General features: G+C 44.1%; 1 protein-coding gene across 4 annotated transcripts in view; it reads right to left on the reverse strand.

The window, feature by feature from the left end:
- The window catches only part of nab1b (NGFI-A binding protein 1b (EGR1 binding protein 1)), a 138,214-nt gene that overhangs the window by 13,402 nt on the left and 108,076 nt on the right, over positions 1–16,736 (reverse strand). For all 4 annotated transcript variants that reach the window (XM_038789143.1, XM_038789142.1, XM_038789144.1 and 1 more), the window contains exon 6: positions 6,984–7,149. In XM_038789143.1, coding sequence (XP_038645071.1) covers positions 6,984–7,149 — 166 coding nt within the window. The remainder of the gene's footprint in view (positions 1–6,983; positions 7,150–16,736) is intronic.

The raw sequence follows: 16,736 nt of genomic DNA on the forward strand, positions 1-16,736 counted from the left end.
TGCGCTTCCTGAAGTCAATGATCAGTTCCTTGGTCTTTCAAACATTTAGAGAGGTTGTTTTCGGTACACCATGCAACCAAGTGATTTACCTCCCTCCTGTAGTCAATATCATGCTTGTCTGAGATCTAAACTGTTTTTTTTTTTAAAAGAGTTGAAGCCGTGGAAAGCTATCAGGTTCTGTAATATGCACTGAAGCTGTCAATTTGTGGGCTGGCGAAGTGGTTTCTAGTTTAAGCTAATCCTGAATAATACAGCGGTAGACAGTATTCTGACTTTACGAAAAAATTTCAACTATTTCATTCACAAGGCAGAGTGTCTACATGATTGGTTCATAAGCTTTCATTTCTTCTTCTCTCATTTTAAAAATGCCAGCTTGGAAACATGTGCAAGGTGGCCTGTTATTATCTTTCCCCTCTACATAAAATAATTCTAATGCTTTGTGCAATTGCACAGCCTGTTGAACTGAATCTAATTTTATTCATGATCAAGATTGTTTCTCGCTTGGCAAATGGTTTGGCTATTCTTCCCTGAGAAATTATTCTATTTTATTTAAAGTGTACCTAACATTGCATTCACACTAAACCGAATAAAAAAAAAAGAAAAGCCTGCTGTGAGACCACAGGATTCCTGTTCGACAGGTCGATGGTACAGGATATGTATACACGATAGACAATGCAGACATGAATGAATGTACCTCGCTCCTCCATATCTAATTTTTGCAAAGCACTGTAATAGAGCTGATGCTGCAGTGAATCCATCCGTCACAAGTGTCACCCCATAAATTTGGTTTAGGGAGCAAAGTAAGTCATATTTACACCGTAAACCAGAGGTTAAACTTGCGCAAGGATCAGGTCCACTCAAGTTTGATGCTACACAAAATGAACTCCAGCTTCAATATTGTGCCATATCGTTAAACTTAGTTATTCCTTTTGAATAAAATGGTGGATTACTGAGCAAAATCAATATACATTTGCTTCTTGTTCGGTGCTATAAATGTAATCATTTTTCCACTTCACTGCTGTGCAGTTTCGTTTTAACCAGTATAATATGTTATAAACCCTCGAAGTCCATTGGGGGTGGTGGAGAGTTGAAATTGATGACTGATCTCACTGAGGGCTTCATAGAATATGAGTTCCAGCCCAATAGGACCCCCAGACAGGCAGTTCCCAATAGTCCCGGGCTGGGACGTTTGTTTCATACGCCGTGGCTGCGGCTTAATTTGTGTTGGAAAATAAACCTGCGTTGCCTTTTCGTCAGCGCCCCCTGACGGAACTAAAGGGGCTGGTTTAGCTCACTCAGCTAAATCGCTGGCTTTTAAAGCAGGCCAGCAGCACGGTTCGATTCCCGTACCAGCCTCCCCGGACAGGCGCCGGAATGTGGCGACTAGGGGCTTTTCACAGTAACTTCATTGAAGCCTACTCGTGACAATAAGCGATTTTCATTTTTTTCAACTATTACATTGGCGATGAGGGTCAAGCATGGGATTCTGAGCAGCCTTTTTTAAACCTAAGAAAACTCCAGAAAGAAATAAAAACAAACCCAGAAATGCCTTTCTTTGGAAAACTTGAGCAATATGAGGCAAACATAGAGGATGTGGATAAACTTTCTTCTCGCACAAACAGCATTGAAGGGAATGAAACACTGACGGTAATTCTCCTAATAGCGTGCGGGGCCCCAACGTTTAGGATTAGTATGAGCTTGTGGACTTGGTGAGAAACCATTATGGCCAAAAGTCGTCCATAATCCTCAATTTTTTAATTCAGCTGGGAGGACCCCGAGGAAACTGTTAAAGCGTTTCTTGCGAGATTGCGGAAGTTGGCAGAGTACTGTGAATTTTGCCCATCCCTAACCAAGATGCTATATGATAGGTTAGGGCTTGGGATTAAGAATATTACAACCCAGGAAAAAGGGGGGGGGGGCACTCTCCCATACAGAAGCCAGCGTATCCAGGGAGGACACCCACATATCTCGCCCACCATCAACCCAACATTCCGAAAAACATCCCGACATTTCAAAAATCGGCTGGATAACCAAAGTACCCAGGAAACCTCTCCGGAGGATCCCTTTCAGCTGTAGGGCTGTTGTACGTGCAGACAAAGAGCATGACCCAGGCAAGGCTGCCAGAATCAGCAGTAAATGTGTCATTCAGGTGGATTGTATGAGATAATTAACAAATACCCTGAAGTATTCCAAGAGGCCCTTGGTAAAATAAAAGGAGTGAGGGCCAAGGTCAGTGTGGATCCGGGCACCGTACCAAAACATTTCAGGGCTCTGCCAGTCCCATAATCTTTGCTTGCAAAGTTAGAGATGGAAATCGAGCCTAGGGATAGGCCTAGGGATAATATGGCCAGTACATTTCACGATCCTCAAGCCCGACAGGTCCGACTTCGCGATGACTACAAACTTACAATCAACCAAGCCTCATACTGGATTGATGCCCCATACCATGTGTAGAGGTTTTGTATGCCAAATTGGCAGATGGGGAACTTTCATAAAACTGGATATGTGCCATGCCTACCTCCAGCTCGAACTAGATGAAACATCCAGAAAGTACATTATAAATCAAGGGCCTGTACGAATGCACACATGCCTGCCCTTCGGAGTCTCGTCGGCATGTACAATCTTTTAGCATGTCATGGAAAATATTCTCCAAGGGTTGCCAGGGGTGGCAGTAAATCTCAGCAATGTATTAATCACGGGGTACTGAACAAGAGCACCCAGCAAACTAGGAGGCATCATGAGGTGATTTTCCAATGCAGGCGACTGTCTCAAGTACCTCAGGTACTGTATATGTAAGAAGGACCTGCACCCCATGGAGGATAAAGTCAGGGCCAATCAGGAGGTGCAACCCCACAAAATACAAGAGTTTAAATCGTTTTTTAAGGCTTGATAAATGACTATGGGAAATTCATGCCAAATCTGGTCACTTTGTTGTCACGCCTGCATGTGTTACTGAAAAAGCATCAATGGTGGTCATGGCAAGCATCGCAAGATGAAGCTTTCACAAATGTAAAACAGCAATAGGTATCCTTGAATATACTGGCCCATTATGATCCCAGAAAAGAACGAACACTGATGTGTGATGTCTCTCCATATGGAGTGAGTGCAGTCCTCTTCGCTAATGGGACAATAGCACTGAGAAGCCTATCACATACACACCCAGGATGGCAGATACTGAGTGGCGTTATTCACAAATTGAAAAGGAAGGGTTGGCTGTTGTTTTTGGTGTGAAAAATTTCCTCAGTATATCTGCGGCCGACATTTTGTAATCATAACAGACAACAAGCCTTTGCTGAGCCTTTTCAAAGAAAAGAATGCAAAATTCCCCCCATCGCTTCGGATCTAACATTGGATATTGATACTGGTGGCCTATGAATAGTCCCTCAAGCTGGGCCCTGGATATTGTATTGCCAACATGGACGCTCTGATTTGCCTCCCGCTGCCCATCAGCTTAGCCTGTTTACTGGTGCTGGAAGAAGTGTTCATGACTTAAAATTTTGTGCCAGCATCAGCGTAACAAATCAGAGTTTGGACTCAGAAGGACCCCACATTGTCCAAGTTATGCCATATGTTCCTCGGTGGCAGGATCCGAGGATAGCCCATGGATGACATGAAGCCCTTCCTCAGGAAAAGTGTTGAAGATGGTACTATCCTGTGGGGATCCCAGGTATTTGTCCTCCATCTAGGTCGTCGCTCAATTCTGATGGAGCTACGGTCATGCGGAGTATCCAAGATGAAGATGCTCAATGTAAATATCGAGGACTTGGTGAAGCAATGTCCCTTGTGTCAGGAGAACCAGAGGCTCCCACCTTCAGCCTCCTTACATTCATGGGAATTGCCAAGAATACCACGGGTATGGGTGCATATAGACTATGCTGGTCTGTTCTTAGGATCAATGTTTCTCATTATGGTCACCGTCCATTCTAAATGTCCGGAAGTGCATTGCATGGCCTCCACAACTTCTCACGTAACAATAATCTTGTACCCCCGGCACACCAGAGGTCCTTGTATTTGATAATGGTACAGGTTTTACAAGTGGGGAGTTCGAGTCGTTCTTGAAGTTAAATGCCATCAAGCACATCTGGACGGTGCTGTATCACCCATCATCTAATGGTCTGGCAGAGCAGGCCATACAGACATTTAATAATGGAATCAAGAAACAGCCAGCAGGTTCCATGAACACAAGACTGGCTCAAATCCTGTTTGACTACCAAACCACGCCTCACACCATGATGGGAGTCGCTCCGGCGGAATTATTATTGAGACGATGACTGCACTCCAAGTTGTACCTGCTATTTCCAATTTGGCAGGGAAAGTGGTCGCCAAGCAAGAGAGGAATTATGATGTTAAGAAGCAGGAGAGAACATTTTAAAGAGTAGATGCTGTAAAAGTACAGAACTTCGGGGATGGCTCCAGTTGGATCCTTGGAGAAGACAGGACCTGTCTCCTATAAAGTCAGGATCCAGAGCAAGGCCGTGAAAAAGTACTTGGATCACCTGAGGAGTTGGGAGCCCAATTTAGTGGAGACTATGTCCTCAACACCAGTGATGGCCACCTCCGATGCAGGGTCTCAGCCCATGGGGACCCTAGGATCATACCCCCAGATAGTGAATACTCAGGATCCGGGATGGAGGCCTGAGGAGACTGGTTTGCCTCCGGAGGCCAGCACCGAAAGCGTCCCCTTCCATAACTGTCAGGCGCGCGTCGAGGAAATGGAGGTCCCCGGTCCACTACATACCCCCTGCTCTGACCTGCCACAGACCCGAGTCCTCGTGCCAAAAGTTGGAAGAGCACCCTTCACCGTGGGAGTGAATGGGACGAAATGGACTCGAGGGGGAAGGAATGTTATAACCCTCACGAAGACCACGGTAGAAATTGTTGATTGATCTCCCAGTGAACTTTGTAGATTATATTAGAATATATGTGTTCTCATAGAGGCCCACCCAATAGGGGCTCACCAGCGGGGCCTTAAATATCAACCCCAAGACCCAGACTGGCAGTTTCTGGTAATCTCGGCTGGGACATTTGTTTGTACACTGCGGCTGTGGCTGCAGCTTTATTTGATTTGATTTAATGTCATGTGTACCGAGGTACAGTGAAAAGTATTGTTCTGCGAACAGTCTAGTCAGATCATTCCATACATGAAAAAACATAGGACATATGACAAATACATAATGTAAATACATGGACACAGGCATCGTGTGAAGCTTACGGAGTGCAGTACTACTCAGTAGAGAAGATGTGTGGAGAGATCAGTTCACTCCATAAGAGGGTCATTCAGGAATCAGGTAACAGCGGGGAAAATGCTGCTTTTGAACCTGTTAGTGTGTGTTCTCAGACTTTTGTATCTCCTGCCCGCTGGAATAGAGAATAACCTGAGGGGGAGGGGTCTTTGATTATGCTGCTGTCTTTCCTAAGGCAGCGGGCGGTGTAGACAGAGTCAATGGATGGGAGGCGGGTTCGCGTGATGGATTGGGCTGTGTCTACGACTCTTTGTAGTTTCTTAGGGTCTTGGACTGAGCAGTTGCCATACCAGGCTCTGATGCAGCCAGATAGGATGCTTTCTATGCTACATTTGTAAAAATTGGTAAGAGTCAATGTGGCCATGCTGAATTTCCTTCATTTCTTGAGGAAGTATAGGCGCTGTTGTGCTTTCTTGGTCGTAGCGTCGACGTGGGTGGACCAGGACAGATTGTTGGCGATGTGCACACCTAGGAATCTGAAGCAGTCAACCATCTCCACCTGAGCATCATTGATGCAGACAGGGGTGTGTAGGATACTTTGTTTCCTGAAGTCACAAACCAGCTCCTTAGTTTTGCTGACATTGAGGGAGAGATTGTTGTCACTACACCACACCACAAGGTTCTGTATCTCCCTCCTGTACTCTGGCTCACTTTTGTTCGAGAACCAACCCACTATGTTCGAGTCATCAGCAAATCTGTAGATGGAGTTGGAGCCATGTATAGCCATACAGTCATGTGCGTATAGGGACTGCAGTAAGGGCTAAGTACGCAGCCTTGCAGGGTCCCAGTATGGAGGACTATCGTGGACGAGGTGTTTTTATCTTTACTGATTGTGGTCTATGGGTCAGGAAGTTGAGGATCCAGTTGCAGAGGGAGGAGCAAAATCCTAGGCTTTGGAGTTTTGATATGAGCTTGGCTGGGATTATGGTGTTGACGGCAGAGCTGTAGTCAGTGAATAGGAGTCTAACGTTGGAGTCCTTGTTGTTGAGATGCTCCAGGGATGAGCGTAGGGCCAGGGATATGGTGTCTGCTGTGGACCAGTTGTGGAAGTATGCGAATTGCAGTGGATCAAGACATTTTGGGAGCATGGAGTTGATGTGTCTCATGACCAACCTCTTGAAGCACTTCATAATGATAGATGCCAAGGCCACCGGACGGTAGTCATTGCGGCACGTTGTTTGGTTCTTCTATGGCAGCGGTATGATAGTGGTCTTTTTGAAGCAGGTAGGAACCTCGGAACAGAGAAGGGAGAGGTTGAAGATGTCCCCAAAAACACCTGCAAATTGTTCCGCGCAGGATCTGAGTGTACGACCAAGGACTCCGTCAAGACCCGTTGCTTTTGTGTTGGAGAATAAACTTGCTTTGCCTTTTAGCCTTGAACTATTACATACGCATTGCATAGAATCCCTACAGTGCAGAAGCAGGCCATTTGGCCCATCAAGTCTACATCGACCCTCTGAAAGAGTATCCTACCTCGGCCCACTGCCCGACCATATCCCTGTAACCCCAACCCCAGCTAACTTTTGGACACTAAGGGACAATTTAGCATTGCCATTCCACCTAACCTGCACATCTTTGGACTGTGTGAAACCAAAGCACCCAGAGGAAAGCCACGCAGACACAAAGAGAATGTGCAAACTCCACACAGTCACCCAAGGCTAGAATTGAACCCAGGTCTCTGGCGCTGTGAGGCAGCAGTGCTAACATCTGATAATCATATGTGCCAATTAGATTTCATACCTTGTCCATCCATGGTCTCTGTAGGAGGGCTTCTGGAATTCTGCTCTTCAGAATACAGCCTGCAAGCTGTGGCAGATGGATGTCTCTCAGACATTTGTAATATATCCTGGCCTGTTTGTTCACGCACAAGCATTATATATTTAGCTGCTATTGCTTCAAGTTGGATCTGAAAGAAACAAAAAGTGCAAGGGTATTTTAATATATTCACTTTTAGTGCTGAGCAGCATTGCTTTAAAAAGTAACTGCTGCTGTTAAAAGAAAAAGTAATCCATATCACTGAGGGACTGTCTCAATTGGCTCCCACAATTTGCTCAAATTTTTTTTGCAACTTTTATATCCAACACTTTCAGCCTCAAGTGGAGGAATTTCTAATGCCCAAAATATGTAATGTTAAACATTTTAAAACAACATAATCCACAAAATCAGACTTATTATTTACTCTGATAGCTGCTCCATCTGGCTTACATTCAGCTAAATATACATTTTAAAACTGATCTTATGGCTACAGATCTGGCTGGCCTTAGAGAAAACTAATCGAGGAGTGTGCCTCAGATAGATGCAAGGATCCTTATTTGTATATGAAAAAGTACAATACCTGATCCAAGCAAGGATACTTCAAGCTGATTTTTTTCACCTTCGTCAAAATGGCACGAGGCATACTGCCACTTGTGTGTTTTCTAGGAGCCCAATGAATGGTTAAATTTCTGGGGTGCAGATTAGCCCCTACCCATCATTCCAGAAGACCATAAGACATAAGAGCAGAATTAGGCCACTCGACCCATCGAGTCTGCTCCACCATTCAATGATGGCTGATATTTTTCTCATCCCCATTCTCCTACCGTTTCCCCTTAACCCCTGATTCCTATATAAATCAAAAATCTATCCATCTCTGTCTTAAAGACACTCAGTGATTTGGCCTCCACAGCCTTCTGCGGCAAAGAGTTCCACACAATTCTCACCCTCTGACTGAAGAAATTCTTCCTCATCTCTGTTTTAAAGGATTGTCCCTTTAGTCTGAGATTGTGCCCTCTGGTTCTAGTTTTTCCTACAAGTGGAAACATCCTCTCCACGTCCACTCTATTCAGACCTCGCAGTATTCTGTAAGTTTCCCCCTCATCCTTCTAAACTCCAACGAGTACAGACCCAGAGTCCTCAACTGTTCCTCATAGGACAAGCTCTTCATTCCAGGGATCATTCTTGTGACCCTCCTCTGGACCCTTTCCAAGGTCAGCACATCCTTCCTTAGATACAAGGCCCAAAACTGTTCACAATACTCCAAATGGAGTCTGACCAGAGCCTTATGCAGCCTCAGAAATACATCCCTGCTCTTGTATTCTAACCCTCTCAACATGAATGCCAACATTCCATCCAATATGCATACATCTACTTGCTGAATCGTCAAACAAAATCTTGGCAAATTCAATGCTGCACTTAATTTAGGCTGGATTAAAATAAAATATTTTTAATTAAACTGGATTACAAATACAAAAGAAAACGCTGCAAATTCTGGGAATATGAAAAAGACCAGAAAATGTTGAAACTACTCAGCATGTCAGTCAACATCTGTGTGGTGAGAGAAAAAGAATTAACGGCCTGGATTTATGCAGTGAGCCTGACTCCATGAATTTTTTTAAATGGCGGTTGGGACCTAGACGAAGATGTCCTGTCCCCATTTCCAGCAGACACCATTTTTGCAGCTAGGGGAAAACACAAGAGGGAAACCCAAACTCAACAGGGTAATTTGAACTCAGTGCTGAGTTCAAACAGGCCCCATTTTCACAGAAGGGCCTTAATCCGCAGTAGGGGAGTCATGGGCCGGGATTCTCCGAAATCCAGGCCAAGTGGTGACGCTGGCGTCAAAACCGGTGCGAGCGACGCCGGCGTCAATGGGCCTCCAGGCCCAGTAATTCTCCTCTTCTTCGGGGGCTAGAACGGCGCCGGAGTGCTGTGCACTGCTCCGGCGCCGAAAGTTGGCCCTACACGACTGGCGCGGGTCCGCAAAAACATGCCATGGCTGTCTCCGCACTGGTGCATGAGCATGGTTGCCATCTCCGTGCTGGCCCCCACCCCCTCATCAGGATGGCCCCCGCAGCCAGAACGCAGAGGTCCCGCTGGGTGGGACCATATGTAAACTACGCAGGCGGGACTTGGCGGAACTTAGCCTGTTGAGCACGGAGAATCGGCGCGGGGGCCGCTTTCAATGGCCCCCAACCGGCACTGCGCGATTGCGCAGGCACAATTGGCCCCAATTCTCCAGTCGCCGGAGAATTGCCGACCAGGCGCCAGAGCAGCGTGTCGGGATTCTCCCCCCCCCCCGGCGATTTTCCGACCCAGCTCAGGCTCGGAGTATCCCAGCCATGAACTTTTAGTATGGTCATAAAAACTCTTGGAAGGGTGAATATGGTCTGTCGAAAATAAGGTCTGTCGAACATCCAACTATAATTTGTTTAAATTCCTAGCCCTTCGAAAATAAAAAGATCAGCCTGCCTGTGTCAGTGAGAGGTTAAAAAGTACTCAGCTGTTACATTATTTAAATCTCCACCCCTAGCTGCCTGCATCTGAGAGTAGAAAATATATTTGGTCTTGCAATTGCAGTAGCTGTTTTTTAGCATTGCCTCATTATCATCATGTCCTTATTAATGCTTGGCTGCTTTCCACAATCTATTATCATCACAGTAGGGAATCACAAGTTCACAATTTGATTGCTAACTCAGAAGAGCCATCTTTGAGGTAGTGCATGAATTCATTGCCTTTTAAATGGATTAAGCATTTGGGGAAATTTAAATGTTTGAAATGGGCTTTCATGAATGTGAATGAATTTTACTAGTAAAGGCCACAACAGATATTTAGAAATGTTGTTTATTTCATCTTGACCTGGCTCCTGAGGTCTGCCCATGGGAGATAGTGGGTGAGTTGGCATGGAGGGTATAAGAGCAAAGTGTGGAGGCATGAGTTCACATGGAGGGAAAGAGGGACCATTGGGATGGGTGAGGCCATTGGGATGGGTGAGGGCATGGGATGGCTTGGATGGAACATGGGGAGTGGGAAGGCATGATAGCTAGAGGGCCTAAAATTTAATGAAACAACTAGGAAAAGTTCCCAGAGAACCAAAGCAGCCTCTTAAACAGCCCACCATTTCCTAAGGGTGAGTAGCAGATCCAACTTCATTCCACCCTGTTTCAATTTCGTGAAGGTCCCGCCATCGTGGGGGTTGGAGAGAGTGGGAAAGAGGAAAAATGGGAGAAAAATTGAGTTTCTTTCAAGGTGGGTGCAATGAGCCAAGAAATTTCCTGACTTGCACTACCCACTCGGGAGCAAACATTTGAGCTAATATTTCAGATCAGTGATTTTAGACCTTGCGATGATCATCGGCCTGAAATTTTGGCTCTTCTGCCTAACCTGTTAAATGTGTCTGGTACTTTGTTTTGGTTATAAATCCATACAATTAGACTCATTCTCAATTCATAAGCCGTGCAACTAAACTGAAGGCCTTCACAATCCGGAGCAGATGAGGAATTTACTTTTTAACACTGATACAACCAGATTTTTGGACCACTGGCACACATCTTCCGTGCAATATTTGATAGAAAATATTCTGCTCAATGATGCAATACACCACAATTTTTTATTGATCTTTTGGACATGATAAATTTTGGGGGGAAAACAATTATAACATAAATAGACAGTGTCCTTAATAGCCTTCCATTGCAGGTAAACAGATAATGAATGTTAATTCAGAATTGTCCACTGATTTCTTACATTTCCATGTTGATTTAGTAAAAATATTTTAAGTGTTAATTAGTCAATGCTGTTTTCTCATCAGAGGAACTGAGCAACATATATAGTCAGCAACTCTCAAATAATACGAGAAACAAATATTCCGGCTCACCATGAACACCTGCTTTGTCATTTTAATTCCTATGTTCGGACTGTGATTCTGGATGGTAATTCTGGACATTGAGCCCTGATGAATGCTATGTAATGATTATACAGGTTCAACCACCCATCTACTGCGAGATCAAACTCAAAATCAGAGGTGTTAGCAGGCACCAAGCAAAATACCGACATTACATCATACTAGATGGTGCATTCCTACCTGCTCTTGCATGCCTCTTTACAACCACTTTGCAGCTACACTGACTGAACCCTAGAATAGCACATGGACATAGGCTGAATGGCCTTCTGTTGTACTATTGTACTATGAGTGCTACCTCTTTGAAAGAGCTATGCACTTAGACCTCCCACCTGTCCACATAAAGTTGAAATATTTCCACCATTAAGTGCTTTCCCAAATCCCTTTTGAAAGTTACAAATGAATCTGCTTCCACCTCCCTTCAAAGTAGTGAATTCCAGATCACAATAACTTGCTGTATAAAAAAATGTTTCCTCACATCACGCCTAGTTCTTTTGACAATTATCTTAAATCCATCCACTCTGTTACCAATTCTTCTGCCACAGGAAATTGTCTTTCCTAATTTACTCCATCAAAGCCTTCCCTTTAAAACTTTTTCCTCACCTATAAAACAAAAAACTTGAGTTTCTCTAATCTCTTTACGTAACTGAAAACTTTTATCCTTGACAATATTGTAGTAAATCTCCTCTGCAACCTTTCCAAGTCCTTGATACCCTTCCTCATGTGGGCACAACATCGGACAACACTGCAGCTGAGGCCTGACCCTTTTGAAACGATTAGCATAACTTCCTTGCTGGTGCCAGGGCCAAATGGTCTCCCTCTGCACTCTAACCATTCGATAATTCTATTGTGCTCTTATGCCTCCAATTATGAACTAAATTATTCCATATGCCTTTATGAAACAGTATTCTCCTTTTGCAAGGTCCTTGTTCAAGAAAGGGCAGAAGGAAACTCCTAATAACAGGAAGCCGATCAGTTTAACATGAGTGGTTTGTAAGCTTTTAGGAACAATAATCAGGGAAAAGATTAACAGACACTTTTGAGAGATTACAGTCAATTAAGGAGAGCTAGCAGAGATTTGTAAAATGCAGACAATGCTTGACTAATCTAATTAATCTAATTGAATTTTTTGTTGGTTGAAGGGAATGTAATGACTGTTGTCAGTATCAATTTTAAGAAAGTGTTTGACACGTACTACCCAAAAGGCTATTTAACAAAATTCAGGCTCATGGAATAGGTGAGTCAATGCCAGCCTGGATAAAAAATTGGCTTAGGACACAGAAGTGAGTCATGATAAATGGTTGTTTTTCAGACTGGAGGATGGTAGAGTGTCATCTTCCTTAAGGGTCAGTGCTAAGATTTGCTTGCTTGTTGTATATTTCAAATAAAAATGGCTTGAGTATGAGAAGACAAGAGTAGAACTTCAAATTTGCCAATTATATCAAACTTGGGTGTGTAGCAAGAAGATACAAATTAACCTCAACAGGACATAGTGTAGCTGACAGAATGGGCAGACGACTGGCAGATGAAATTTAATAATAAGGTGAGAGATGATGCATTTTGGCAGAAGGGACAGAGAGGGGCAATATAATGGCACAGTTCTAAAGAGTGCATGAGGCAAAGGTATCTCTGGGGTTCATGTGCATAGACTCTTAATGGTGGTCAGACATATTGGACATATTGAGAGGGGAATGTTTGCAAAGCGTATCAGGTTTGGGGCTTTGTAAATAGAGGTATAGAGCAGAAAAGAAGGAAGATTCTGCTGAACCTTTATAATGCTCTGGTTAGGCAGTAACTGGCATATTGCATCCAGTTCTGTCACCACACTTTAGAAGGCTTGCATAGTTCGGAAGGGGGAGGGGGAAATTAGATTTACCAGAATGATTTCAAGAATGAAAGGGCAGCACGGTAGCACAGTGGTTAACGCAGTTGCTTCACAGCTCCAGGTCCCAGGTTCGATTCCCAGCTTGGGTCACTGTTTGTGCGGAGTCTGCACATTCTCCTAGTGCCTGCGTGGGTTTCATCCGGGTGCTCCGGTTTCCTCCCACAGTCCAAAGATGTGCAGGTTAGGTGGACTGGCCATGCTAAGTTGCCCTTAGGGTCCAAAAGGTTGGGACGGGGTACTGGGTTATGGGGATAGGGTGGAGGTGTGGGCTTGGGTAGGGTGCTCTTTCCAAGGGCCAGTGCAGATTCGATGGGCCGAATGGCCTCGTTCTGCACTGTAAATTCTATGATTCTATGAAGGGATTTAGCTACAAGGTTAGGTTGGAGAAACTAGTGGGTTTTCTCCTTGAAGCAAAAAAGAGATGATCTTATAGAGATGTCCGAGATTAGAACAGGGTTGGACAAAGGTAGACAAAGAAAAAGATTGTTCCCATTAGTTGCTGATACAAGGACGAGAGACGCACATTTTGGGGTTCGGACAAAAATCGCTGGGAAGTTGTGAGGAAGAACGTTTTTAAGCAGTGTGTGGTAAATGACCTGGGACTCGCTGCCTACTGGGTGGTGGAAGCAAAGAAAATCAATGACTTCAAAGGAAAATTGAATAATCACTTGAGGGAAGTAAACTTGAAGGGTTATGGGACAATAGAACTGACTGGACTGCTCTACAGAGAGAAACAGACTCGATGGGCTGATTAGCATTCTGTGCTGTAATGACTATGACCATATTCACCAATTGCAATGCCAACTTCAACAACTTGTGTACCGATTCTTATGGATCTACCTGTTCTTGCACCACCTTTAAAATTGTACCATTCTTCCTATCAAACTGAATTACTTTCTAAAATTATTTAATGGGATGTGTGCATCAGTAGCTAGGCCACACTTTAGAATCTGTCATTAAGAATATATTGCCTCCCATCCCTTTTGTCAAAATGTAAAACTTTTCTAATAAATCCTATCTGCCCATTCTGTTAGCTTATCATTTCGCCATACAACCAAGTTTTGTATCATCGGCATCCCTAATCGTCCTCGAGAAGGTAGTGATGGGCCACTTCTTGAACTGCTGCAGTCAATCTGGTGTAGGTACATCTCAAAGCTGTTATAAAGGGTGTTCTAAGGGGCAGCACTGCGGCGCAGTGGGTAGCACTGCTGCCTCATGGCGCCGAGGTCCCAAATTCGATCCCTGCTCTGGGTCACTGTCCGTGCAGAGTTTGCATATTCTCCCTGTGTTTGCATGGGTTTCGCCCCCACAACCCAAAGATGCGCAGGCTCGGGAGATTGGCCACGCTAAATTGCCCCTTAATTGGAAAAAAAATGGTTACGCTAAATTTATTTTAAAAATAAATAAATAAAGAGTGTTCTAGGATTCTGACCCCAGCGTCAGTGAAGAAACAGCAATAGAGTCCCAAAGTCAGGATGGTCTGCATCTTTGTGGGGAACCTGCAGGTTGGGGCAGGTTTGGGGCAGCACGGTAGCATGGGGCAGCACGGTAGAACAGTGGTTAGCATAGTTGCTTCACAGCTCCAGCATCCCAGGTTCGATTCCCGGCTTGGGTCATTGTCTGTGCGGAGTCTGCACGTCCTCCCCGTGTCTGTGTGGGTTTCCTCCGGGTGCTCCAGTTTCCTCCCATAGTCCAAAGATGTGCAGTTTAGGTGGATTGGCCATGCTAAATTGCCTTTATTGTCCAAAAAGGTTAAGTGGGGTTACTGGGTTACGGGTGTGGGCTTTAGTGGGGTCCTAATTCCAAGGGCTGGTGTAGACTCGATGGGCCGAATGGCCTGCTTCTGCACTGTAAATTCTATGATCTAATTAATCTGCTGCCTTGGTCCTTCTAGGTGGGAGAGGTCATGGATTTGGAAGGTGCTGTTGAAGGAAGCTTGGTGAGTTTCTGCAGTGCATCTTGCATATTGTAAATACTTGTGGATGGGATGCCAAACAAGCCAGCTACTTAGTCCTGAATGGTGTCAAGTTTCTTGAGCATCGTAGGAGCTGCACTCAACCAGGCAAGTAGAGTATTCCATCACACTCCTGACTTGTACCTTGTAGATGTGGACAGGCTTTGGAGAGTCAGGGGAGTTAAATCAGAATTTCTAGCCTCTGACTCGCTTTGTAACCACATTATTTGTATGGCTGGTCCAGTTCAGATTTTGATGAATGATAAGCCCCCAAGATGTTGATTGTGGAAGAGTCAGCGATGGCAATCCTACTGAATGAGAAGGAGGGTGGTAAGATTCTGTATTGTTGGAGACGGTCATTGCCTGGCACTTGTGTGGCATTAATGTTACTTGCCCAAGCCTGAATGTCATCCAGGTCCTGCTGCATAGGGACATGGACTGCTTCATTATCAGAGGAGTCGCAAAAGATGCTGAACAGAGTGCAACAAGCAGAGGACATCTCCACTTCTGACTTTATGATGTTGGGAAGGTGATTGATGAAGCAGCTGAAGACAGTTGGGCCTAGGACACTATCCTAAGGGATTCCTGCAGCAATATCCTGGTACTGAGTTGATTGTCTCACAACAACAATTATCTTCAATTGTGCTAGGCATGCCTACAACCATTCGAGAGTTTTCCTGATTCCAAACGCCTTCAGTTTTGTTAGGGTTCCACATTCATCTGCATTAAATTTCATCTATCATGCATCTGCCCACTTTTTCAATCTGTGTTCTCCTGAAGTCAGTTACTATCCCCTTCAGTTTCGTGTTGCCTGCAAGGATTGAAATTAGGCCCAAAATTCCAATCATTTATGTCAAAAAGAGCAGTAATTTCAACAACTCCTGAGGAACACTGCTGCACACTTCTCTCCAGTCTGAAAAATCTTCACCAGTACATTCTGCTGTGTTTGAGATGATTATGTATCCAGACAACTACTCCCTCTTAAATTGTCATCGGCTTGTATTTTGCCAACAAGTCTATTATGTCATACTTCAGAAAGTGTCATTTGAAAATCCATATACAGACCAACCACAATATCTTAATCAATCCTTCCCATTACTTCATTACTTCTAAGAGTTCCATAAGCTTATCAAACATAATTTCCTTTACTGTATGTGTGCTGGCTTTCATTTATTAGCTCATGTTTTTTCAAGTGGCAATTAAATTTGTCCCAGGTGTGTTTAAAATACTTTTGGATTCTAAAAGGGTTACCTAAACATCTATTCTCATGCACCCAATTTGCCCCTTGGTTTTCTCTTTTCAGTTTTCTCTTGCATTCTCTATATGCAGTTTGGTTCTCTACTGAATTCTGAACCCAACATTCATCATAAACACACTTCCCCATTTCATTTAAATTTCCTTGAGTGGGTGCAGCGAGCCAGCCAAAGGTGCATTGACTTCAACGCGACTGGGAGATCCCATCGATGGCTGGGGCCAGAAAATCCCACCCTCCATCTTTTTCTTCTTCAATTATCTTGATTATTACTAAGGGCTGTGTGATCCCTGTATACCTACTTTGGGAAGCTGCTCTTTTCTTGAGGAATGAAAGTTTCACAAAACATGGCTGGCCAGATAGAACCTCCTGAAGGAATATTTACAGAGCCAATTTCATGGTGAAAGAAAGGGCATGGATGTGTAGAACTGTTCTTAGGCAGCTGAATTGCAAGAAATAAGCTAATGGACAAGGGAGGTCAGTTCAAGAAAATTACCAGATATAAGACTCATCAAAAGGTTGAAATTGTTCCAGAGAAATGCAACTGACTTTTTTTTTTAAAGTTGCAACATTTTTGCGTGACAATGGAAGTAGCAGTTTGCAACGTATCATATATTAGTTATGTCGTTGCTCTCAGCAACCTAAAGATATGACTCATGTGAATCATTAGAAGAGTGTGACATTTTAAATATCAGCCCAGCAGATTTTCATTCTTTTCCTATTAAATGTAACATGAAACAGTTCCTCTG

Source organism: Scyliorhinus canicula, chromosome 2 (genome assembly GCF_902713615.1).
Source record: "Scyliorhinus canicula chromosome 2, sScyCan1.1, whole genome shotgun sequence".
In the NCBI taxonomy this organism is placed as follows: domain Eukaryota; kingdom Metazoa; phylum Chordata; class Chondrichthyes; order Carcharhiniformes; family Scyliorhinidae; genus Scyliorhinus; species Scyliorhinus canicula.